General features: G+C 39.7%; 1 protein-coding gene and 1 long non-coding RNA gene across 2 annotated transcripts in view; one reads left to right on the top strand and one right to left on the bottom strand.

The window, feature by feature from the left end:
• The window catches only part of IGLON5 (IgLON family member 5), a 428,215-nt gene that overhangs the window by 12,864 nt on the left and 387,391 nt on the right, over positions 1-27,960 (bottom strand). Inside the window, exons 5-7 of the mRNA XM_077260074.1 lie at positions 26,812-26,943; positions 23,032-23,152; positions 21,261-21,412 (exon numbers count right to left, since the gene is read on the bottom strand). Of these exons, the coding sequence (XP_077116189.1) occupies positions 21,261-21,412; positions 23,032-23,152; positions 26,812-26,943 (405 nt within the window). The remainder of the gene's footprint in view (positions 1-21,260; positions 21,413-23,031; positions 23,153-26,811; positions 26,944-27,960) is intronic.
• The window catches only part of LOC143770449 (uncharacterized), an 81,860-nt gene continuing 72,763 nt past the window's right edge, over positions 18,864-27,960 (top strand). The window contains exons 1-2 of the long non-coding RNA XR_013214633.1: positions 18,864-20,215; positions 20,352-21,557. This is a non-coding gene — a long non-coding RNA (uncharacterized LOC143770449). The remainder of the gene's footprint in view (positions 20,216-20,351; positions 21,558-27,960) is intronic.

Below are 27,960 nucleotides of genomic sequence, written 5' to 3'. Positions count from 1 at the left end.
GAGGCAAGAAGATACTCAAAAATAAATTGGATGAAATTACAAAAAAAAAGAAAAATTAAAAAAGTTTTGAAAACGGAGAACCAACTAAATGAAGAACGTAAAACCAAAGAAAGGTCAACACATGGGGGCAGACCGGGCAGCTGGGGACTTCAAAAGAGTACGTCCATAAGAAGAAAAAGACGGCGATGAAACCCACCGTGAAATTCCAGGGTAATGAGGTTGTTTGCCGGGACGATGGTATTACTATGCAGATTTCTACCATGTGGAAGTTCTCCAAAAATGAATTTCTTATCGGGAAAGTGCAGGTCACTTTATAAATAAATTACCTACGAGAAGAGTATAAAACTGGGGCTCAGTGGATGATGCGTCCTCCAAAAATTGTACAGGAAAATATTTAATTGTATAATGTAAAATTTATATCAATCATTCACTAAAATATAATTCGTGATTGTGGAAGTCTTCACATACCGACCCCCATAGGGCAGTATTATAGTAGTTATATTATTGTACATAGGAGCAGTATTATAGTAGTCATATTCTTGTACATAGGGGCAGTATTATAGTAGTTATATTCTTGTACAAAGGGGCAGTATTATAGTAGTTATATTCTTGTACATAGGGGCAGTATTATAGTAGTTATATTCTTGCACATAGGGGCAGTATTATAGAAGTTATATTCTTGAACAAAGGGGCAGTATTATAGTAGTTATATTCTTGTACATAGGAGCAGTATTATAGTAGTTATATTCCTATACATAGGGGCAGTATTATAGTTACATTCTTGTACATAGGGGGCAGTATTATAGAAGTTATATTCTTATACATAGGGGCAGTATTATAGTAGTTATATTCTTGTACATAGGAGCAGTATTATAGTAGTTATATTCTTGTACATAGGAGCAGTATTATAGTAGTTATATTCTTGCACATAGGGGCAGGATTATAGTAGTTATATTCTTGTACATAGGAGCAGTATTATAGTAGTTATAATCTTGTACATAGGAGCAGTATTATAGTAGTTATATTCTTGTACATATGAGCAGTATTATAGTAGTTATATTCTTGTACATAGGAGCAGTGTTATAGTAGTTATATTCTTGTACATAGGTGCAGTATTATAGTAGTTATATTCTTGCACATAGGGGCAGTATTATAGTAGTTATATTCTTGTACATAGGAGCAGTATTATAGTAGTTATATTCTTGTAAATAGGGGCAGTATTATAGTAGATACATTCTTGTACATAGGGGCAGTATTATAGAAGTTATATTCTTATACATAGGGGACAGTATTATAGTAGTTATATTCTTGTACATAGGTGCAGTATTATAGTAGTTATATTCTTGTATATAGGGGCAGTATTATAGTAGTTATATTGTTGTACATAGGGGGCAGTATTATAGAAGTTATATTCTTATACATAGGGGGCAGTATTATAGTAGTTATATTCTTGTGCATAGGAGCAGTATTATAGTAGTTATATTCTTGTGCATAGGAGCAGTATTATAGTAGTTATATTCTTGTACATAGGAGCAGTATTATAGTAGTTATATTCTTGTACATAGGAGCAGTATTATAGTAGTTATAATCTTGCACATAGGGGTAGTATTATAATAGTAATATTCTTGTACATAGGAGCAGTATTATAGTAGTTATATTCTTGTACATAGGAGCAGTATTATAGTAGTTATATTCTTGTTCATAGGAGCAGTATTATAGTAGCTATATTCTTGTACATAGGAGCAGTATTATAGTAGTTATATTCTTGCACATAGGGGCAGTATTATAGTAGTTATATTCTTATACATAGGAGCAGTATTATAGTAGTTATATTCTTGTACATACGAGCAGTATTATAGTAGTTATATTCTTGTACATAGGAGCAGTATTATAGTAGTTATATTCTTGTACATAGGGGACAGTATTATAGTAGTTATATTCTTGTATACAGGGGCAGTATTATAGTAGTTATATTGTTGTACATAGGGGGCAGTATTATAGTAGTTATATTCTTGTACAAAGGAGCAGTATTATAGTAGTTATATTCCTGTACATAGGGGAAGTATTATAGTAGTTATATTCTTGTATATAGGGAGCAGTATTATAGTTGTTATACTCGTACATAGGGGCAGTATTATAGTAGTTATATTCTTGTACATAGGGGCAGTATTATAGTAGTGATACTCTTTTACATAGGGGCAGTATTATAGTTATATCCTTGTACATAGGAGCAGTATTATAGTAGTTATAGTCTTGAACATAGGAAGCAGTATTATAGTAGTTATATTCTTGTACATAGGTGCAGTATTATAGTAGTTATATTCTTGCACATAGGGGCAGTATTATAGTAGTTATATTCTTGTACATAGGAGCAGTATTATAGTAGTTATATTCTTGTACATACGAGCAGTATTATAGTAGTTATATTCTTGTACATAGGAGCAGTATTATAGTAGTTATATTCTTGTACATAGGGGACAGTATTATAGTAGTTATATTCTTGTATACAGGGGCAGTATTATAGTAGTTATATTGTTGTACATAGGGGGCAGTATTATAGTAGTTATATTCTTGTACAAAGGAGCAGTATTATAGTAGTTATATTCCTGTACATAGGGGAAGTATTATAGTAGTTATATTCTTGTATATAGGGAGCAGTATTATAGTTGTTATACTCGTACATAGGGGCAGTATTATAGTAGTTATATTCTTGTACATAGGGGCAGTATTATAGTAGTGATACTCTTTTACATAGGGGCAGTATTATAGTTATATCCTTGTACATAGGAGCAGTATTATAGTAGTTATAGTCTTGAACATAGGAAGCAGTATTATAGTAGTTATATTCTTGTACATAGGTGCAGTATTATAGTAGTTATATTCTTGCACATAGGGGCAGTATTATAGTAGTTATATTCTTGTACATAGGAGCAGTATTATAGTAGTTATATTCTTGTAAATAGGGGCAGTATTATAGTAGATACATTCTTGTACATAGGGGCAGTATTATAGAAGTTATATTCTTATACATAGGGGACAGTATTATAGTAGTTATATTCTTGTACATAGGTGCAGTATTATAGTAGTTATATTCTTGTATATAGGGGCAGTATTATAGTAGTTATATTGTTGTACATAGGGGGCAGTATTATAGAAGTTATATTCTTATACATAGGGGGCAGTATTAAAGTAGTTATATTCTTGTGCATAGGAGCAGTATTATAGTAGTTATATTCTTGTGCATAGGAGCAGTATTATAGTAGTTATATTCTTGTACATAGGAGCAGTATTATAGTAGTTATATTCTTGTACATAGGAGCAGTATTATAGTAGTTATAATCTTGCACATAGGGGTAGTATTATAATAGTAATATTCTTGTACATAGGAGCAGTATTATAGTAGTTATATTCTTGTACATAGGAGCAGTATTATAGTAGTTATATTCTTGTTCATAGGAGCAGTATTATAGTAGCTATATTCTTGTACATAGGAGCAGTATTATAGTAGTTATATTCTTGCACATAGGGGCAGTATTATAGTAGTTATATTCTTATACATAGGAGCAGTATTATAGTAGTTATATTCTTGTACATACGAGCAGTATTATAGTAGTTATATTCTTGTACATAGGAGCAGTATTATAGTAGTTATATTCTTGTACATAGGGGACAGTATTATAGTAGTTATATTCTTGTATACAGGGGCAGTATTATAGTAGTTATATTGTTGTACATAGGGGGCAGTATTATAGTAGTTATATTCTTGTACAAAGGAGCAGTATTATAGTAGTTATATTCCTGTACATAGGGGAAGTATTATAGTAGTTATATTCTTGTATATAGGGAGCAGTATTATAGTTGTTATACTCGTACATAGGGGCAGTATTATAGTAGTTATATTCTTGTACATAGGGGCAGTATTATAGTAGTGATACTCTTTTACATAGGGGCAGTATTATAGTTATATCCTTGTACATAGGAGCAGTATTATAGTAGTTATAGTCTTGAACATAGGAAGCAGTATTATAGTAGTTATATTCTTGTACATAGGTGCAGTATTATAGTAGTTATATTCTTGTACATAGGGGCAGTATTATAGTAGTTATATTCTTGTACATAGAGGCAGTATTAGAGTAGTTATATTCTTGCACATAGGGGCAGTACTATAGTAGTTATATTCTTATACATAGGAGCAGTATTATAGTAGTTATATTCTTGTACATACGAGCAGTATTATAGTAGTTATATTCTTGTACATAGGAGCAGTATTATAGTAGTTATATTCTTGTACATAGGGGACAGTATTATAGTAGTTATATTCTTGTATATAGGGGCAGTATTATAGTAGTTATATTGTTGTACATAGGGGGCAGTATTATAGTAGTTATATTCTTGTACAAAGGAGCAGTATTATAGTAGTTATATTCCTGTACATAGGGGCAGTATTATAGTAGTTATATTCTTGTATATAGGGAGCAGTATTATAGTTGTTATACTCGTACATAGGGGCAGTATTATAGTAGTTATATTCTTGTACATAGGGGCAGTATTATAGTAGTGATACTCTTTTAAATAGGGGCAGTATTATAGTTATATCCTTGTACATAGGAGCAGTATTATAGTAGTTATAGTCTTGAACATAGGAAGCAGTATTATAGTAGTTATATCCTTGTACATAGGAGCAGTATTATAGTAGTTATATTCTTGTACATAGGTGCAGTATTATAGTAGTTATATTCTTGTACATAGGGGCAGTATTATAGTAGTTATATTCTTGTACATAGAGGCAGTATTAGAGTAGCTATATTCTTGTACATAGGGGCAGTATTATAGTAGTTATATTCTTGTACATAGGAGCAGTATTATAGTAGTTATATTCTTGTACATAGGGAGCAGTATTATAGTAGTTATATTCTTGTACATAGGGGCAGTATTATAGTAGTGATATTCTTGTACATTGGAGCAGTATTATAGTAGTTATATTCTTGTACATAGGTGCAGTATTATAGTAGTTATATTCTTGTACATAAGGGCAGTATTATAGTAGTTATATTCTTGTACATAGGGGCAGTATTAGAGTAGTTATATTCTTGTACATAGGGGCAGTATTATAGTAGTTATATTCTTGTACATAGGGGCAGTATTATAGTAGTTAAATTCTTGTACATAGGAGCAGTATTATAGTAGTTATATTCTTGTACATAGGGAGCAGTATTATAGTAGTTATATTCTTGTACATAGGGGCAGTATTATAGTAGTTATATTCTTGTACATAGGGGCAGTATTATAGTAGTTATATTCTTGTACATAGGGGCAGTAGTATAGTAGTTATATTCTTATACATAGGGGTAGTATTAATGGCACAATTATTTTAGACCCTTTTAACACTTTGTGGCTTCTTTGTGGCTTTGTCACTATAAAGAACATGAAGTACATGAACTCCAAGGAGCTGTCGGCCAAGGCACTATTTCGGTATCACAGAGCAATAACATATTCTTGTACATAGGGGCAGTATTATAGTAGTTATATTCTTGTACATAGGGGCAGTAGTATAGTAGTTATATTCTTATACATAGGGGTAGTATTAATGGCACAATTATTTTAGACCCTTTTAACACTTTGTGGCTTCTTTGTGGCTTTGTCACTATAAAGAACATGAAGTACATGAACTCCAAGGAGCTGTCGGCCAAGGCACTATTTCGGTATCACAGAGCAATAACATGGCTCATTTATTTTTAATATGTGTGTATTGGAGGTCATCAGAACTGTCATAACAAGAGATTACAAAATATGAACAAGGCTTTCTTCTGAAGATAACGTTGATCACCAGGATGGAGGTTGGAGAGAATCTGATATCCTCAAGAGTACTTAAGCTAAATTACTTTTCTTGGACTGGACCAGTAATGTCCACTGGAAATCAACAAAGAGGTTGGCTGATTTCCATTATGACCTCATAAGAATCTATCAAAGCATCTACCTAAAATCATAACTAACAGTTGTATGGTCGCCATCCCTAATTTCATAGATGTTCTCAAGAAACCATTTGCTTGGTTACTTAAAAGTCGTGATGGGTCAAAGCCTGTGCCAAAAGAGAAAGAGCTATTGTATGGGCAGACCATAAGATAGTAGTAGTGTATGACTACCAGGTGACTAAGAACTTCTGTTCAGGAATTACAAGACCTAGAACTCCTGAATGGGCACCACAAGACCTAGAACGCTAGTATGGACACAACCAAACTGAGATCTCCTGTATGGTAACAATAAGACCAAGAACTCCTGTGTGAGCACTTAAAAATCTATAATTCCTAAATGGGCACTTCAAGATCTAGAACTCATGTACGGACACAACAAGACCTAGAAGTCCTGTATGGACCCAACAAGACCTAGAACTCCTACACAACAAGACCTAGAAGTCCTGTATGGACACAACAAGACCTAAAACTCCTACACAACAAGACCTAGAAGTCCTGTATGGACACAACAAGACCTAGAAGTCTTGTATGGACACAAGAAGACCTAGAAGTCCTGTATAGACACAACAAGACCTAGAACTCCTACAAAACAAGACCTAGATGTCCTGTATAAACACAAAAAGACCTAGAAGTCCTGTATGGATACAACAAGATCTAGACGTCCTGTATGGACACAACAAGACCTAGAACTCCTTCACAACAAGACCTAGAAGTCCTGTATGGACACATCAAGACCTAGAAGTCCTGTATGGACATAACAAGACCTAGAACTCCTACACAACAAGACCTAGAACTCCTGTATGGACAAAACAAGACCTAGAACTCCTACACAACAAGACCTAGAAGTCCTGTATGGACACAACAAGACCTAGAAGTCTTGTATGGACACAAGAAGACCTAGAAGTCCTGTATAGACACAACAAGACCTAGAACTCCTACAAAACAAGACCTAGATGTCCTGTATAAACACAAAAAGACCTAGAAGTCCTGTATGGACACAACAAGATCTAGACGTCCTGTGTGGACACAACAAGACTTAGAACTCCTTCACAACAAGACCTAGAAGTCCTGTATGGACACAACAAAATTTAGAAGTCCTGTATAGACACAACAAGATCTAGAAGTCCTGTATGGACACAACAAGATCTAGAACTCCTGTATGGGCACTACAAGATCTAAAAGTCCTGTATAGATACTACAAGATCTAGACGTCCTGTATAGGCACTAAAAGATCTAGAAGTCCTGTATGTGCACTACAAAATCTAGAAGTCCTGTATGGACACAACAAGATCTATAATCCTGTATGGACACAACAAGACCTAGAAGTCCTGTATGGGCACTACAAGATCTAGAACTCCAGTATGGACACAGCAAGATCTAGAAGTCCTGTATGGACACAACAAGATCTAGAAGTCCTGTATGGGCACTACAAGATCTAGAAGTCCTGTATGGACACAACAAGACCTAGAACTCCTGCATGGGCACTGCAAGATCTAGAACTCCTGCATGGGCACTACAAGATCTAGAAGTCCTGTATGGGCACTATAAGACCTAGAACTCCTGAACAGAAACAACTTCTGTATTAAGAATATATGATGTAGAACTAATATAAAGGCATTATATAAGCTAAAAATACTATATAGGCACTAGACAAGCTAGAAGCCTTATAAAAGCACCACATAACCAAGTGTTTCTGTATGGGCCCTAAAAGATGGTTACACAGTGATATGCAAATGCGTTAGATAATACTCCATGTTTTCACTTTTCTCCGCTCCCCCGTAGCCCGTGCTGTTTTCTCTGGTAATTTATAATTGTTGATAAGTTTAATCGGCTAAACAGACAAATTGCAAATAAACTTTCACTGGGGAGGAATCGTTTTAATCTCAAAGCAATTATCTGAAAAATGTTTTATCAGTTCCTAGGAGAAAAGCTTTAATACCAGAGACACTTGTTATCCACTTGGCAAAATGAGGACTCAAAAGGCTGGAGTCGCTTTAAATTAGGGGGCAGTAGATTAGCGTTCATTTAAAAAAACACAAACCTATGGTTGGACGATGTGGAGCTAAACTTTAAGCATCACCGGTGTAAACATGTCGTTTGGATGCCACAATGCAGAATGAGGAGTCAGAGGGACTTAACCAATACTATGTGCTTCACTAACACAGAAAATCCATTTATAAGTATATAGATGCAAGTACCCAGGATATTGCAGGGAACAGTAACAGGGTCACTACAGTATATTGTGACACTAGGAGAACACAGTGGTGCAATCTCTGATTGTTACACTGGCCCAAGTGGGGGGGTCACTGGTATTTCCCGTTAGGCTGCAAGTCCTAGATATGCGAGTCACTGGGTATATGGTGTGCTCATCACACTGGCCATCTCTGTACCCTGAAGCATGGCCCCAGTCCACAACCTGTACCGTACGTCTATGAAGGAAGTAAGGGCCAAAAGGTCCTCTCTGCTACAGCTGGATCATCTCCCAAGCCTGGTTTGGATCTGGTCACGGTCTTCGACTGGTGCTGCTTATAGTCTTCTACTGGTGTTGGTCACAGTCTTCTACTGGCACTGCTTAAAGTCTTCTACTGGCACTGCTTACGGTCTTCTACTGGCACTGCTTACGGTCTTCTACTGGCACTGCTTACAGTTTTCTACTGGTGCTGCTTATGGTCTTCTACTGGTGCTGCTTATGGTCTTCTACTGGCACTAGTCATGGTATTCTACTGACACTGCTTATGGTCTTCTACCTGCACTGCTTACTGTCTTCTATGGGCATGGCTTACAGTCTTCTTTCTACTAGCACTGCTTATGGTCTTCTGCTGGTCACTATCTTCTACTGGCACTTCTTACGGTCTTCTACTGGCGCTGGTCACTATCTTCTACTGGCACTTCTTACGGTCTTCTACTGGCACTGCTTACGGTCTTCTACTGGTGCTGCTTACGGTCTTCTACTGGTGCTGCTTATGGTCTTCTACTGGCACTAGTCATGGTCTTCTACTGGCAATGGTCATGGTCTTCTACTGACGCTGCTTATGGTCTTCTACTGGCACTGCTTATGGTCTTCTATGGGCGCAGCTTACAGTCTTCTACTAGCGCTGCTTATGGTCTTCTGCTGGTCACTGTCTTCTTCTGGCACTACTTACGGTCTTCTACTGGCACTGCTTATGGTCTTCTACTGGCACTGCTTATGGTCTTCTACTGGTGCTGCTTATGGTCTTCTATTGGCACAAGTCATGGTCTTCTACTGGCACTTGGCACTGGTCATGGTCTTCTACCTGCAGTGCTTACTGTCTTCTATGGGCGCGGCTTACAGTCTTCTACTAGCGCTGCTTATGGTCTTCTGCTGGTCACTGTCTTCTACTGGGACTGCTTACGATCTTCTACTGGCACTGCTTACGGTTTCTTACTGTTGCGGCTTACGGTCTTTTACTAGCGTTCATTATGGTCTTCTCCTGATGTTGGTCATGGTCTTCTACTGGCGCTGCTTATGGTCTTCTACTGGCACTGCTTACGGTCTTCTACTGGTTCTGATTATGGTCTTCTACTGGCACTAGTCATGGTCTTCTACTGGCACTGCTTACGGTCTTCTACTGGCACTGCCTACGGTCTTCTACTGGTGCTGCTTATGGTCTTCTACTGGCACTAGTCATCGTCCTCTACTGGCACTGGTCATGGTCTTCTACTGACGCTGCTTATGGTCTTCTACTGGCACTGCTTATGGTCTTCTATGGGCGTGGCTTACAGTCTTCTACTAGGGATGCTTATGGTCTTCTGCTGGTCACTGTCTTCTACTGGCACTGCTTACGGTGTTCTACTGGCACTGCTTATGATCTTCTACTGGCACTGCTTACAGTCTTCAACTGGTGCTGCTTATGGTCTTCTACTGGCACTAGTCATGGTCTTCTACTGGCACTTGGCACTGGTCATAGTCTTCTACTGACGCTGCATATGGTCTTCTACTGGCACTGCTTACTGTTTCTTACTGTTGTGACTTACGATCTTTTAATAGCGTTCATTGCGGTCTTCTCCTGACGTTGGTCATGGTCTTCTACTGGCGCTGCTTATGGTCTTCTACTGACGCTGGTTACTGTCTTCTACTGGTGCTGCTTATGGGCACAGATTTTCCTCACAGCTCAGGATTTCTCCAGCATCTGACTGTTCTCTGACTCTTCTGTGGCGATGGTGGCTGTAAGCCCACCTCGCAGCCACACAACCTGTCCTGCTGATCCAGGTTCTTCTTCCATCTTGGTCTGACCAGGCCTTTCATAATTAGTAAGTGCGACACAGGTGTCACTTGACCTGGTGTCATCTTCAATCTCTTCTCTGGGAACATGCACCTCCACTCTTTGGGTTCCTACTACTATAATTCTTTATTTTCACTGTGACCGGCAGTTGGCGGTGTTCGCCTACAGATAGTCAGCTTTAAACAGTGTTATATGTCTCCCTTCACTTCTTAATCCCCTTACACTGGAGTTAGATTTGTCTTTTGGTACAAATTATGTTTTTACATGGGACTGCAGGCAAACTTACAGCATTCACACATTGAAGGACTAGAGGACTATGTGAGAATTTCAGCTTTGAAGTTTTGCATGTTGTAAAACAGGTAAATGCAATGGATAAAAGTTGCAGTAATCACCAATTTTATATATGTATTATATAGGCGCTCCTTCACATTCATAGCCAGCATGCAGTACTGCAACATGCCATTAGTGGCCGCTGTAGGGAATATGTTGCCGTTTTTCCTCCTAAGAAAGAATTCTTTAAATTTAGGAGATGTTTGTTGTACTTTGAAACAGCAATTGCATCCACTAAAGTAACAGAGCTTAAAAAAGTTATATAAATAAGAATAGAAAAAATATATAAATTGGAAAATATATAACTGGAGAGATTTTGTTTCACCTCTTTTATTTTTGCATCACCCCCTGCTGGAGAACATTCAGAGAATAATGTTTTTTTTGAAGACAGTTGATCCCAGTATTCGGTATTAACATCGACAATTATTGAAATGGACAATCCCTTTAAATGAAGATCATTTAATAATAAATAGGACAGGATGAGATTTTCTTTGGAGATTCCGAAACGCGTGACATCCTCATCCTCATGTGATCTCTGTGATTGAGTCATTTACATATTTAACTCCTTAAATCTGGATGATTCCATTGATAAATTGATTTATGCTAATGTCCTTGCATGTGCGGTGACTGATGCTCTTCGTTATGGTTTTATGTGTGTTGTAAATCATTGCGGCGGCGTTTTTTTTCCGCTGCGATATCGTTAATGGAAGCATCGCGTTGTCCGGGTCTTGGGCTAAGGACCTGATTTATTAGTTAATTTAGTGGAGTAATTGCTATTTTATTGCCTACAGAGAAATCCATACATTGCCTGTTCTATGCAAGAAGTGCAGAAGTCAGGTCACTGGCCGCAGTCATTACGTCCACCAGTAATGTCTTATTATTGTATGATGGTCATTTATAATATGATATGGATTATATTACTACTCCCTCTATGGATGGTTATAGTCAATCCATGCAAAATCCCTGACATTTTATTTGGATCAGTCTTTAGGATACTGGAGGGCAGTGGTGTAGTGGTCTGCCAGCATCCACGGCACCCTCTAACCCATGGACCACTAGTAATCCCTAACTTCCTTCCACTAGTTCAGTATTGAACCCTTAATTCCCCCAATCACATGTACTGGATTTTAAGAAGATATTGATGTAATTATTGTTTGACCTTTGACCTTCTAATTTATTCAAGTTTATGCTGAAATTAAAATACAATGCAAAAAATAATAATTTATACATTGCTATAATACATTGTTAGGGTAGGGCTAGGACTAAAGCTAGGGTTAGGGCTAGGACCAAAGCTAGGGTTAGGGCTAGAACAAAAGCTAAAATTAGGGCTAGGACTAAAGCTAGGGTAGGTCTAGGACTAAAGCTAGTATAGGGCTAGGACTAAAGTTAGTATTAGGGCTAGAAGAAAAGCTAGGGTTAGGGTTAGGACTAAAGCTAAGATTAGGGCTAGGACTAAAGCTAGGGTTAGGGATAGCACTAAAGCTATGGTTATGTCTAGAACCAAAGCTAGTGTTAGAGCTAGAACTAAAGCTAGGGCTAGAACTAAAACTAGTGTCAGGGCTAGGGTAATAAAATAGTTCTATAAAAATGCAATAAAACTTAATATATATTTTTAGAATTTATATATAACAAATATATAGAGATATATAAATATAATATAAAACTGTTTTGAATATGCAATATATATATATACATATTATATAACATATAAATAATATATAATAGAAATGGTATATGTATATATAAGTTTAATCTAAAATAATACAATTCAATAAAATATAAATTATATATATATATATATATATATATATTTATTGCATTTTATGTACTATAACATAAAATAATTATATAGAAATGCAAAAAATGCAATAAACATTTAGGTTTACATAGATACATATATAAATTCTTAATTCATTTTAATATAACTATTTTATATTATAATACATAAAAAATACATAAAATGCAATATTAATCTATTAATTTTTATTTAATTTTATTTCAATTTTATGTATCTTTTATTTACCATAATATAAAAATAGTTATATTGAAATGCAACAAAATTCAATATTTATATTATATATTAATTCTTATTGCATTTTGTTGCATTTTTACACTATTTTACATCGTAGTTCAAAAAAAAAAAAAAAAAAAATCCATACATTTTTATTTCTTTTTTTATTAACTACTTTTTTGCCCTAGGCCTTACCTTTACTTTAGTCCTAGCCCTAACACTAGCTCTAAACTTAGCCCTAGGCTCAGTCCTACGTCTACCTTTTGTCAGGTTTAGAAAATTATGTAAAATTTTCCAATGTATTACAATATTTGCAGTGGTTGGGTTTTCGTAGGGGACAGTATGAGAAATTTCAGCAGTGGAGGCGAGTTTGTCATTGGCTGCTGCGCTCTGCATGGGAAGCTACGCCACTGCTAAAAATGCTATGTTTGAACCAGGAGGCTCAGGATGAGCAGTGCTCCATAGATAGAAGAGCACATCTGCGCCTCCAGGAATAAGAAAGCGGAAGGCCAGAATTAGGCTACATTGTATCAGCTGTGCCGTCTGATATGTTCTTTTCATGTGTTTATGTTTTGTCGGTCACAGACGACTTGTGGGAATCGCTTAAAGAACAAGCTAATCCCCGGAAACATATGGACGTAAATTCTCCCATAAGAATCAGGAGGAGTCGTCTGGTTTTCTTCCAAGAGCAGCGAATTTTCCATATGTTAGAGGAGTCCCTGGGTGTGCAAGTCCTCTGATTATTTATTTATGTGTTATAAGTGCTGCATAATGGAGACGTCCTGCACATATGTATCACACGGAGGCAGAGACCGGCTGCAGCAGCATGTATCACACGGTGGTAGAGACCTGCTGCCGCAGCATGTGTAAGTATGTATCACATGGTGGTAGAGACCAGCTGCCGCAGCATGTGCACGTGTGTATCACACGGTGGTAGAGACCGGCTGCCGCAGCATGTGCACGTATGTATCACACGGTGGTAGAGACCGGCTGCCGCAGCATGTGCACGTATGTATCACATGGTGGTAGAGACCGGCTGCCGCAGCATGTGCACATATGTATCACATGGTGGTAGAGACCGGCTGCCACAGCATGTGCACGTATGTATCACATGGTGGTAGAGACCGGCTGCCGCAGCATGTGCACGTATGTATCACACGGAGGCAGAGACTGGCTGCCGCAGCATGTGCATGTATGTATCACACGGAGGTAGAGACCGGCTGCCGCAGCATGTGCACGTATGTATCACACAGAGGCAGAGACCGGCTGCCACAGCATGTGTACGTAAGTATCACACGGTGGTAGAGACCGGCTGCCGCAGCATGTGCACGTATGTATCACATGGTGGTAGAGACCGGCTGCCACAGCATGTGCACGTATGTATCACACGGAGGCAGAGACCAGCTGCCGCAGCATGTGCACGTATGTATCACATGGAGGCAGAGACCGGCTGCCGCAGCATGTGCACGTGTGTATCACACGGTGGTAGAGACTGGCTGCCGCAGCATGTGCACGTATGTATCACATGGAGGCAGAGACCGGCTGCCACAGCATGTGTACGTAAGTATCACACGGTGGTAGAGACCGGCTGCCGCAGCATGTGCACGTATGTATCACATGGTGGTAGAGACCGGCTGCCACAGCATGTGCACGTATGTATCACACGGAGGCAGAGACCAGCTGCCGCAGCATGTGCATGTATGTATCACATGGAGGCAGAGACCGGCTGCCGCAGCATGTGTACGTATGTATCACACGGAGGCAGAGACCGGCTGCCGCAGCATGTGCACATATGTATCACACGGAGGTAGAGACCGGCTGCCGCAGCATGTGCGCGTATGTATCACAAGGAGGTAGAGACCGGCTGCCCGCAGAATGTGCACATATGTATCACACGGAGGTAGAGACCAGCTGCGCAGCATGTGCACATATGTATCACACAGAGGTAGAGACCGGCTGCCGCAGCATGTGCACGTATGTATCACACAGAGGTAGAGGCCGGCTGCCGCAGCATGTGCACATATATATATTGTAAGATTGCACTTACTTACGGGTTGGGGAATACTCGCTTGGCAGCGATATAACACACAGCAAGACATTTTCTTCAAAAGTTCAACTGGGTGCATTATTCCATAAACCCCAGTGGCAGAAAACACAAAACAACAATCTTCATATCACGGCAAAACAAAGTAACAATGTTCACAGCGTGACTCTGTTCCATCAGGACTGTGACCATACACTCTTGGTCGAGTCCAATATTCAGGCTCACTCTGGAGCCAAACGCACAGTCTGGTATTACCTGCTTGTCAGCATTGCAGGCTTTCCACTGCAGTACCACACGGGACCTGTTTCTGGGAACCAAACCGGAACATATACAGGGACATGTGACCCACTCCCTGGTCACATTATGTACCTTGTAACCACACCCCATAGGTGAGGTATATCACATGGGCTGGTCACGTGATCATGACATCTGTTATGATCTGGTGACCTTGGAGCCGCATGAAAACTTTCTCTGGAGTCGGTGGAACCTGTGCAAATCCTGAACTAACACCGCAACTAGAAGTAGCCGTGGGGTGTGCCTAACAAACCCTAGACACCTCGACACAGCCGGAGGACTAAATACCCCTATAGATGGAAATAGGAATGCTATCTTGCCTCAGAGCAGACCCCCAAAGGATAGGCAGCCCCCCACGAATAATGACTGTGAGTAGGAGAAGAATAGACACACGCAAGTAGAAAACAGGATTTAGCAAAAGAGGCCACTCTAGCTAAATAGGAAAGGATAGGACAGATTACTAGGCGGTCAGTATTAAAACCCTTTCAAAAATATCCACAACAGATAATACAAAAAGTTCCACAATCTAACTAAAGACATGGAATGTATATCTGCCACTCCAGAGAATCCAACAAGACTGAGAAAATACTGACACAATCTAAGCTGGACAAGAAAACACAAAGAATAGCACTGAATTGTGAAGCACACAGCATGTGTGCAACAGGAAAAAAAAAACAGACACTTATTTTTGCTGATTTGGCAGAAAGGCAGGAGGAACCAGGCAGAGGTCCAACACCTCCCAACAACAATTGTCAACTGGCAAGGACTAATGAATCCTGCACACCTAAATACCCCAGTCAGAACTGCAATCAGCAGACACACCTGACCAGGACTGCAACCCAGGGACAACTGCATTACCACCTACTAACACCGGAGGGAACCCAAAAGCAGAATTCACAACAGACATCACTGCAGGTCCTCATACTCATGCAGGGAAAAGGTACAGCGAGTGCCCTCACCCAGTGGTGAGGTATGTGGGTAGCCAGACCCTCCCATCTCTCATAGCTACCCGCAACCCGGACCCAGGTGCACTAAATGACATCTACAGTGCTTGTGTGCTCTAATGACAAGATACACCGGGTTGCATCGCAGTAAGCATCCATCCCTGTGACACATACCTCCCATTAACCACAATGCCAGACACTGTCTCACTACCACATCCATGCATACCCATGGCCTCAATATGCCTCCGTGCGTATACTGGAGAGACCATTCAGCGCCCCCTACCTGTTACAGGGGTCACTGCATCACATATATATATATCACACGGAGGTAGAGACTTGCTGCCTGCAGCATGTGCACATATGTATCACACGGAGGTAGAGACCAGCTGCCGCAGCATGTGCTCATATGTATCACACGGAGGTAGAGACCGGCTGCCGCAGCATGTGCACATATGTATTACACAGAGGTAGAGACCGGCTGCCATAGCATGTGCACATATGTATCACACAGAGGTAGAGAGCGGCTGCCGCAGCATGTGCACATATGTATCATACAGGGGTGACCATCCATGTTTGCCTCCATCCGTCCATCGATCTTTGCGTCCATCCATCTCTGCGTCCATGCGTCCATCCATCTCTGCGTCAATGCGTCCATCCATCTCTGCGTCCATGCGTCCATCCATTTCTGCGTCCTTGAGTCCATCCATCTTTGCGTCCATCCATCTTTGCATCTATGCGTCCATCCATCTTTGCGTCCATGCGTCCGTCCATCCATCTTTGCATCCATGCGTCCATCCATCCATTTTTGTGTCCATGCATCTGTCCATCCATCTTTGCGTCCATAAATCCATCCATCCATCTTTGCGTCCATCCATCTTTGTGTCCATCCATCTTTGCGTCCATCCATCTTTGCGTCCATCCATCTTCGCGTCCATCCATCTTCGCGTCCATCCATCTTTGCAACCATGCATACGCATCTCTCCATCTATCAATATTCGTAAAATAGAAGAAGCAGCACCATTGCAATCTAGGGTGCAAATCCAGCTCCGACCAACTAGGTCCACAACAGACAATGTCCTAATAATGGCAGAATTCCTCCAGTATGTGATGAAATAAGATGGGTTATTGCATATCCAGAACATTTGATAATCTGGCACCTGACTGGCCCTAATTATGACTGTATGAATTCTCTCATACCCTACAGCGGAGTCTGATGCCCGTCGGGTTCTGTTTTCCCAGATCTCTTCGAAAATCTTCTAGGACAATGTGCGTCTTCTGGTCCACCCTGGTTGTGTTCCCCGAGGCGGTGAAGCCTTCAGAGCAGCCGTAGATTGTGAGCTCCTGTGTGCTGGTTATTCCGCACACACTCCACATTGTGCCGTAATTCTTGGAAGTTACAATGTAATAAATACGACACAAACAGAGAGGCCGGTATCCCGCGGGCACAAGCCCAGGCTGCGCGAAGAAGGCTATTAGCAGTTCTAATGAATGGCAAAAAAGATGTTATTACTGCCACAAATTCTGCTCACTGAGTAATCACACAAGTAGAATTTCTCACATTTTAAAGGGAATGGAATAGGATGGCTCATAAATGACTGATTGGATGGAGAAAATATTCAGGCGAGCGCCCGTCTGGGAGAAGCCGACGCCTGGAGGTTTGCAATTTACTGGCAAGCAGGGTTAACCGGCGCGCTGCTATGGAGGCCTGTGCCACTGATGATTCACGGAGAGAAGGAAGAAGATGGTGGCTAGAGATCTGACCACAGCCTCATTACATAATGGAAGCAAAAATTGGGCAATGAGTCCATCAATATTGAAGAACATCCCATCACGGCCGGCAGGCACAGCTATGGACGGCACTGGTGATCATCTTCTGGTAGGCTCCTCAATTTCTTTTCTCACCCTTCTTGCAGGCTATACCTCCGTATACCCCAGAATTTCCCTTTTGATTGAATGATGGGGTCGTTCTCATGATGAAGCATCAAGCATGTTTTTGAAGGCTTTTCTTTGAGGAGCTTGGGAGGTCTAACTTTTTGGGAGAACTTCACCTTTTATAGCTCATTATTGCCAAATCTTCAAGAATATCTGGGGAGAAGCAGCCAGCAAATTCAAGCCTTAGTTCACTGGAGGGGCCAAAGAGAATTATCAACAGTATGCGGTACATGGGGCCCTATTGCAGATTTTGCCTTGGGGCCCAGGAGCTTACAGATACACCTGTTGTCCTAGTTTCAAGATACATTGGGGGGCAAGAATGGGTTAGGATGGAGTACTCAGGAATATGAGGGAAAATGCGGGTGTTGCAATGAAGAAAAAATGTGCTATGTCTCAAGAGGGGGGAGGGAGGATTACAAGGACCCAATATGCCTTCATACAACTGGAGCCATTTATAGGATCTCCACGGTTTTCCTAAGAAACTCACAGGGCGACAACTATTTGCATTCTGCACTAATAGAATTTCTTATCCTGCCATCGACCAGCAGTGTCAGGCTATCAGATTATTCAAAAAATTATGTATATTTAGTCCAATGATGGATTAGGTGAATTCCAAACCACTGGATACTAGATAATAGGGATTACGTAAATTAAAGGGAAATTTTACGCATGAAACTAGAAGTATAGCTGCATAGATCTTGATGTAACAATAAAAACGATACCTGTCTTATAATAATCTGATGTGACAGCGCTGAAAAATTGAGCTTTGAAGCCACATACAAATTGTCCAGAAAGTAAAATATGGGGGCGTGTCTGAGCACTTCCAGTGTTAAGCCACACCCCCAAGGTGGTTCAAAGCTTCAAAGCTCGATTTCTCAGCACTGGAACCACGAATTTTTACAAGAGTGGTGTCATTTTTCTTGTTGTACTGTAACCTATTCATATGGACCACTCTAGATTTAGTAGTAAAATCATCCTGACAGGTTCCCTTCGAAGTCAGTTTGATAATCTAGAAATTCTAATATTTAGTCACCACTAAAGTGGATTTTTGGGATTTTACTGTATAGGGTTTTTTAAAAAAAAAACAAAAAACAGTATATCATCCTACTTCCAGAAACAATTTCTCGCTCATCGACTCGTGGAATAGAAATGGCGTCATTGACATTCACAGCGCACCAGTTTCCGCTCACGTTCTATCAGTGACTATTGTTTTCCGAAACTGATGTAACAAATCTTCAACATGAAAATAAATAAAATTAGAACCTGATGGGAATTCTGAGATTTGCGCTGAGAACAAGAATGAAAGTTCACAGCACAATAGGCACATACGGCACGTGCTGCCGAGATGATGCATTCCTCGCCAGCGGATATAGATCAGCAACGGGGGATTTATGGCGAATACAAAATGTGAACTGTCTCCAAAATTAATCAACAGTCGGTGGAGACTCTGCAAAATGCCGAGCGCGGGGAAGAAACCCTGATGATTACTGGCTTCTATATTGAGCACTATATTATATCTATATTAAGCACTTGCTTAAAGGGCAATTCCAGGAGGTGGAAAAGATACAGCAGTGCTGACATTATCATTACACATCTTCATCAAAACTCACAATTACAAACCTGTGTCTTAAAATAATGCTCATCCTGCTCCTCCTGGTTCATGAAAAGAATACCAGAACTACAGTAGAGACTGACTTTAGCAACAGATATTGGAAAAGTGGGTCTGTGGAAGCAGATGACAACCTCAGACTCCAGACAGAAGTGTCTGCATTTCTTAAGAGGGCCTAATCTGGGGGTCTATCAGGTTATAGGGTCTAGTCTAAGGTCTGGAATTTACATTTTTTGGTGATCTGATGGCTATATTTCTAATTTTGGCATTTATTTAGGGGGTCTGCATTTCTTTAGGTTGTCGGGGATCTGCATTTTTAGGAGGTCTGGTGTATGGGTCAAGTTTTCTTTAGGCGGTCTAGTCTTCATTTTCTTCTATATATCTTTGCAGGGTTTGTTCTGGGGGGTAGCATTTCTCTAAAGAAACTAGCATGTGCTTTTCTTAATGGGCGCTGCTTTGGGGGGCTGTATATCATTACCATTTTTGGTCTGGTGTCTCGGTTTTTTAAGGGTCTAGTCTGGATTCTTGTATCAGTCTGGTCTGGGATCTGCATTACTTTAGGGGGTCTGAGGTCTACATTTTTTAGGAGGTTTGGGGTCCACATTAATTTAGGAGGTCTGAGGTCTCCATTTTTTAGTAGGTCTGGTCTGAGATCTACATTAATTAAGGAGGTCTGAGGTCTCCATTTTTTAGGAGGTTTGGTCTGGGATCTGCATTAATTTAGAGGGTCTGAGGTCTGCATTTTTTAGGAGGTTTGGGGTCTACATTAATTTAGGAGGTCTGAGGTCTACATTTTTGTATTATTTCTGGTCTGAGATCTACATTAATTTAGGAGGTCTGAGGACTCCATTTTTTAAGGGGTTGGTGTGGGCTCTACATTAATTTAGGGGGTCTGAGGTCTGCATTTTTTAGGAGGTCTGATCTGGGATCTGCATTACTTTAGGGGGTCTGAGGTCTACATTTTTTAGGAGGTCTGAGGTCTCCATTTCTTAGGAGGTCTGGTCTGGGGTCTACAATAATTTAGGGGATCAGAGGTCTGCATTTTTAGGAGGTCTGGTCTGGGATCTACATTACCCCGTAGTCTGATGTCTGCATTTTTTTTAGAAAGTCTGGTCTATATTTTTTTAGATGTTCTATTCTTTAAGGGGGTAGGTCTAGGGTCTAAGAAGCTTTACCAAGTCTTATCTGAGGTCTGCATTTCTTTAGAGGGTCTAGTTTGTACATTTAGGTGGTCTTCATTTATTTAGTGGATGTATGGTGTACTCTTCTTTAAGGGATATGGTTTGAAGTCTGTATACCTTGTATCTGTATACCAGATCTTGATTGAGGGAAATGGTCTGGGGTCTGCATTTCTTTAAGGGTCTATTCTGGGGTCTTCGTAAACATCTTTATTTTGGGGGGTCTAAGGTCTGTATTTAGATGCCTGGTGTGTGGTCTGCATTACTTTAGGGGGTCTCTATTAATTCTGAATTGTGAAGAATATATAAATGAGTGTTGCATAAAGCTAAAAATGTGGGTGATGAACACAGAAAATTACTTTATATAAAACTTATTTTTACAAAACTTCTCAAAAGTTTTTAAGTCTGAAAAATCCCCCTAGTATTCGAACTCCAGCCTGTTTTGTAAGAAAGTAATGGATTATAACTATCCCTGCAAAAAAAAACATAAAAAAGTGAAGTTTCATGAAACCTGGAGATGATAATTTTCTTTTAGAGTAATAGGATTTCCAGAGATGTGGTCTCCACCTCAGCGCTCCGCTAGACACAGCCCCTCGGGTTGTTTCCTCTGAATTAGGTCTCGGTTACAGACGTTTCTTCCATCCCGGGGTTGGCCAAGAAAACCATCATCATAAAAAGCAGAAATACCATGACTCTACTTACTGAGTAGTCGCACGCTGGAGTTATGTGAGCCGAGTTTATTGGATGCGAAGCATGTGTAATTCCCATAATTCCTTGAGGTGACATTTGAAAACAGAAGCACCGACCAAGTCCTCTCATTCTTGATCTTCAAACCTTCCATTCCTGCAGTCACTCTGTCGAGAGAGGCCGAGGCAGTCAGATGAGGAGATGAAGGAAAAGAAAATGTCATTGGAGCTGGTGTCATCATCATAGAATAATCACGCAGGACTTATAGTTTGGACTTATCAACCGAAGACAGAAGTTGGAGATTTTTTGTAGGTAAGGATGGATGGTGATTGGCGAGATACACTTAACCCCGCTAGGAACTCACAGTTTTCCTGGTTGGTTCTATTTAGAGTCAGACATTGAATTTTAGTGTCATCGGCTCAACCTCTCTAGACAATTCTTGGTCTAAGACCACTTGAAACACAAGGCAAAGTTGAGTTTGGGGAGATGTTGAACCAAGAATGGAGTGATGTTTGACTTGGATTTCAAGTTGGTCATTCATGGTCTAACAGCACCTCATTCTTGGTTTAACATCACTTCCAAACCCAACTTTGCCTTGGGTTTTAACTTGACCATTCATGATCTACCACAACCCCAAAACCAATTTTGACTTGAATTTCCAGTTGACTACTTATGGTCCAAGTTAGGTTTGGGGTCATAGTAGATCATGAGTGGTCAAGTTGTAACACAAGGCAAAGTAGGATTTGGGGTAATGTTAAACCATGAATGGGCAGAAGTTTGACTGGGGTCTCAAGTTCGCCATTAATAATCTAAAACCACCCCAAACCCAATTTTGCCATGGGTTTCTTAAGTTTAAAGTAGACCTTTCATGGTCTAATACTACCTCAAACCCAACTTTGCCCTGGATTTCAAGTTGACCATTCATGTTTTAATACCACCTCATTCTTTGTTTCACATCATCCCAAACCCAACCTCGTCTTTGTTTAAAAATTGACCATTCATGGCCTACCAGAACTCCAAACCCAACTTAGACCATGAAAGGTCAACTTAAAATTCAAGTCAAAGTTGGGTTTGAGCTTGTGGTAGACCATTATGGGTCAACTTGTAACCCAAAGCAAAGCTGGATTTGGGGTGTTGGTAAACCAACACCAGAGTTGGGGTGTTGTTAATCTATGAATGATCAACTTGAAATCTAGGGTACATTTGTATTTAGGGTGGTGTTAGAACAAGAATGGTCTAATTGACAGCCCAAGGCAAAATTGGGTTTTGGGTGGTGTTAGACCATAAATGATCAACTTGAAACCCAAGATAAAGTTGGATTTGGGATGGCGTTAGGCTATCTATGGAGTGGTATTTGACTATGAATAGTCAAATTGAAATTGAAGGCAAAGTTGGGTTTGGGCTGGTGCTAAACCATTAACGATCAACTTAGGTGGGAGTGAAGTTGTTGAAAAAACTGAAGATGTTTTTGTGTATGGATAAATACCAAGCGATTATCAATCAGTTGAAAGTATTTCACCAGATATATAGTAACACTCTTGATGGACAAGCGCCATGGTTAAGCATATAGGGCCCAAGGGCACCCACTCACGTTAATGCCACTAAACAAGCAAAATAGTAGCCTACCCTTCGTGGGCACCAACACAAAACCAAAGACCCCTAAAATTATGGATTTGAGTGAAGGAGGGGACACAAGTCAGCATCAAAATTTTACTTTGATAGAGCATTGATTTTCTACCAGCTCGAAGAATCAGGAAAAAAAATGGCTGTCACCTCTCATACTCACCGCTTGTCATCCTTATACCATTCAAACTCTGCCGGGGGCTCGGCTAAAGCTTGGCAGCGGAGGACGGCAGGCTTCCCGATCGGTGACTGAGCGTTCTTTACATCAGTGAAGAATGGAGGATCTAAGGGGAAAAAAATATTTATGGAGTCAATTAGTTAATGAAGAATTTGACTCATTGCTGATACATCAGCCCTACAGTCACGATAGACCGGTAGATGATCACCAGGGTGTATGGCGGCATTTCTCTTAAGGCTATAGGGGCCGACGTGGGAGCTGTAATTTTACCCATGTTGGTTGGTACAGAGATTTCTCAGAAAAGGCAAAATCCAGGAATATCTATTAACTTGGCACATTCAATAGGGACCATCTCAGGAGGATGTTCGGAAAATCCCAAGAGATGCAAGGTGGATTTTAAGAGGGTTGTATCACACTAGTCAATGGCCATGGGCTCGTTAACTGTAAGACCCCAGCGGATAGAAAACACAGAAGGAAACAAACCGCCCAGTATTGTTTAGCAGTGTATGGGGCTAATATTTAGGTAAAATTGCAGTCTTATATAAGTACTAAATGACAGAATTGTGGGGGTCTTTAAGGTAGTATGACGTGACTGATATTGGTAGAATTTGGACCGTATATGGCAGTATTAGGTTAGTTTCTTGGTGGTACTCTGTGGATTTTGCATGGCATTATTATTGTGATATTCTGGTGGTTCTATGTGGGCTGGGTTTGGCAGTATTATCTCTGTATCTTGGCGGTAATATGTTTGCTCTATATGTTAATACTGTCTTGTTGGCATTTTCTGGGCTCCGTATAGCAGTATTGTCTTGATATCTTAGTGTTAATATGCAAGATGCTTATGGCAGTATTATTTTGGCATCTTGTGTTCTTTTGTGGTCTGTAAATTACTGTATTATCGCATTATTTCAGTGGTATTACATGAGCTGTATATGGCATTGTTATCATACTTGTCTTGGTGGCAGCATATGGGCTTTATATGGCAGCATTTTTTCATACTGTATATGGCAGTATAATCTTGGTAGCTCAGTAACATTAGATCAGCTGTAGATGGCAGTATTATTTTGGTATCTTGGTGGTATTTGAATTATATCGGGCAATATTATCCCGGTATATTGGGGGTATTACATCAGCTGTGTATGGCAGTATTATTTTGATATATTTGCAGTATTATATGTTGTATATGACAGTATGATCATGGTATATCTCGGTAGTTTTGTATCAGTTGGCATCTTAGTGGTGTTAAATCAGCTGTATGTGGCAGTATTATTTTGAAGCCTTAAAGGTAATATATCAGCTGTACATGGCAGTATTATTTTGGTATCTTGTTTGTATACGAATTATTTTGGGCAATATTATCTTGGTATATTGGTTTTATTACATCAGCTGTGTATGGCAGTATTATTTTGATATATTTGCGGTTTTATATGTTGTATATGGCAGTATCATCATGGTATATCTCGGTAGTTTTGTATCAGTTGGCATCTTAGTGGTGTTAAATCAGCTGTATATAGCAGTATTATTATGAAGCCTTAATGTAATTAGATCAGCTCTATGTGGCAGTATTATTTTGAAGCCTTGATTGTATTATATCAGCTATATGTGGCAGTATTATTTTGATGCCTTGATGGTATTAGATCAGCTGTATGTGGCAGTATTATTTTGAAGCCTCGATGGTATTAGATCAGCTGTATGTGGCAGTATTATTTTGAAGCCTCGATGGTATTAGATCAGCTGTATGTGGCAGTATTGTTTTGATGCCTCAATGGTTTTAGATCAGCTGTATGTGGCAGTATTATTTTGATCCCTCAATGGTTTTAGATCAGCTGTATGTGGCAGTATTATTTTGAAGCCTTGATGGTATTAGATCAGCTGTATGTGGCAGTATTATTTTGAAGCCTTGATGGTATTATATAAGCTGTATGTGGCGGTATTATTTTGGCATCTCAATAGTATTATATCAGCTGTATATGGCAGTATTATCCTGGTATCTTGGCAGTATTGTATCAGATGTATACAGAAGTATTACCTTGGAGCTATATGGCGGTATTACAAATTTTTGTGGACTGAAATGACAAAAAATGCTAGAAAAATGAAGGGACCTACTTTGCCTATTTCCTTGGGCCCCGCTTCTCTCTGAGGGCCAAAACCGCTACATATCTAGCGAGGACGGTGCCCATACGAAGACTCAGAATTACTTGGGATTTTGGATTTAATTTAAAGGGGAACGCTCCACAATTGCGATATTCCCTCACAGATTTTCATGTTACAATATTTTCTAATGTTTCGCTGAATTATTGATTTCGGCTTGTACATTTCCAATTCCACCCACGGTGTGAATACATCAGGTTTTTTTTTGCCTTTGAAGTAAAATATGATATTTACATTGTAACTAGGACTTTTATTTCCTTAATGCTCCTAATAGGTTTCCCCCGAGAACAGCACGCCACAAAGTGCTCTCCGTTTTTCAGCGCGGGGATTGCCTTCGACTGCTGCTTTCTGACGTATGATAGAGACAAATCTACCAATGAGACCATTCTGCCCGGTATCTATTGCCTCCGAAAGCAGCGTCTCTGCTCTTTTTCCTGACATATATAGCTGAGGGTTTGCGGCTGCTTCACCCGGTTATTGTAAAACGGCGTTTTATGTTTTTTATATCTGCCATTCCCTTCACATTATGCTTCGTTTTATGATTTCAGGCACATAATATGGACCCTCATTCTATAAATAATACATTTGTTTTATTTCCCTCCTGCGCTGCGATAGCATTCGGCCTTAAAATAAAAAAAATGAGAATTTAATGAAAATATATTTTTTTGCCTCTGTGATACTCAAAGGAAATTAATATATATGAAAATGGATAAAAAAACGTAAAGTTAAAAAAATTGGCTTAAATTGGGCAGAAAGTGGTTGCGATTTTTTGGGGTAACGTGTAGTAAAAGGTTGCAAGTTTTCACTTTTTTATTCCAGTTGTACCAACTTAAAAAAAAAATGGCATTAATTAAAGCAGAAAACCTAAAATTGTTAGTGCATCTGGGATTTTTTTGCCTTTTTTTTGGTATTTTTTGTTTGTTTGTTTTTTGCGACTTCTTCTTCCAATTTGCTTTAATATATTGCAGCCATCATATTATACAGCACTGTGTAATTGCAATTTCTCATTTTGCCTTTCTACCCAGATAATTTTTCTCTTTTCTCTGCTCCATGTAGAAACAGGAAGTCTCTTGTCCCTGTATTAATCATTCCCCTCTACAACTCCTGACCCAGCGGTTCCCTCCTCCCCTCTACCAGTCACTTTTGCAGTGACTGATGACTCATACAGGGAAAATTGACCTCCTGTTTCTACATAGAGCTTAGAAGGATTCAGCTCGTCAGTTATTAATCACGTGATGTTACAGACCTAATGGAAAAGAGAAGCATTATCTGGGTAGAAAGGCAAAATGAGCAATTGTAGGTACACAATTCTATATAATATGATGATTGCAAAATATTAAGAGGATTAAAAGTTATGGAAGCGCTTTGTAACGACATACTCCATTTTGAAAAGTTTGGCGCAAAAACAAGTCAACGAATACAACAAGACGAAAAAGATAGTAAATGATCAATTGGGGACCAAAATGTTCTCCATTTTAGTCTCCAGCATAAATGTGACGCATCTTAAATTCGCATATCCTGGATTCATCAAAATGCTTAAAGAATTTTGATCAAAGTCAAATACGCGCCCCTACTCTGATCCCTTTAACAGCGTCACTTGCATGCAGTACTCACAGTTGACCGTGATCATCACTTTCTTGCTGTCGGGCATGGACACTCCATTTGACGTGATGCACTCGTACTCTCCAGCTTGCTGTCGGTTGATTTCCGTTATTTCCAGAAGTTCGCCCTCGCTGGAAAACCCTTCTGTGGGGTGAAGGCGGGAGGGAAAGGTTTGGGGGAAGGGGAGGAATGAGGGTTGTCGGGTAGGAATGAAAGACAAACACACACTTACAACACAGAAACACAACATGAAAATTATCACCTCCACTTGCTGAGGATAGAAAATATGTTTCCTACATATCTAGGTCGCCCCGCATCAGGTTATGGAGGCAGAAGGACTTTTGGAGAATTGTTTTTAAAATTGCTTAAAATCGAATCAACTATGCTATTTAAAAGAGTTATTCTCATCTTCACATACAGATAAAACAATCAATTTTGCAATTTATGGTTTATTAAAATTTGTATCCGTTCTTGAGATATTAACATTTTTCTTTTGTTTACACTTTGTTGCCTAGGAGACCGACCACGGCTGCAGTCTAAATTTTAAGCACTGCACTGAAGCTGGTTGAGAACAGCAGCTTGCCGACACTCCATTGATCGTAGCCAGTGTCAGAGCAGCACTTACAAGCTCTGTAGAGAAGAGCTTGTAAATACTGCACATGTTTAACATCCGTGATGGTCAGCCTCCTTGGCAACAATATGTAAACAAAAGAGACATGGTTTTTAAAAGCAATATCCATCCATGATGATGCGAATAAACCTTTTAGAACTTTGGTTAATAAAGTTGGTCACTTGGATCCAAAAATAATATTGAGGCCATCTCCTGATTCTGGTAGATACCACCACAACCTATCACCGAGGTCATTGAAGGTTTGGTCTTGTTTTTCTCTCCTTTGTCTTTCCTCTGGCCGATTCCTTACCCTTGATTATTAACACCGTGGTGCCATAGAAAACCCAATGAGAATTGGGATACAGTCTTCTTCATGGCATCCTGATTGGTTCCCTCTAGGATGTCCTCTCCATATACCAAATCTGACAGCAACAAATCCTACATGGATACTCTAAAATGTATATATGGGTTTCCTTTCATAAGGGTTAGGGTAAGGCTACTTTCACACTAGCGTTAACTGCAATCCGTCACAATGCGTCGTTTTGCAGAAA

Source organism: Ranitomeya variabilis, chromosome 4 (genome assembly GCF_051348905.1).
Source record: "Ranitomeya variabilis isolate aRanVar5 chromosome 4, aRanVar5.hap1, whole genome shotgun sequence".
In the NCBI taxonomy this organism is placed as follows: domain Eukaryota; kingdom Metazoa; phylum Chordata; class Amphibia; order Anura; family Dendrobatidae; genus Ranitomeya; species Ranitomeya variabilis.
The sequence above is the reverse complement of the archived record's forward strand: the minus strand, read 5'-3'. Positions and strand labels throughout refer to the sequence as shown.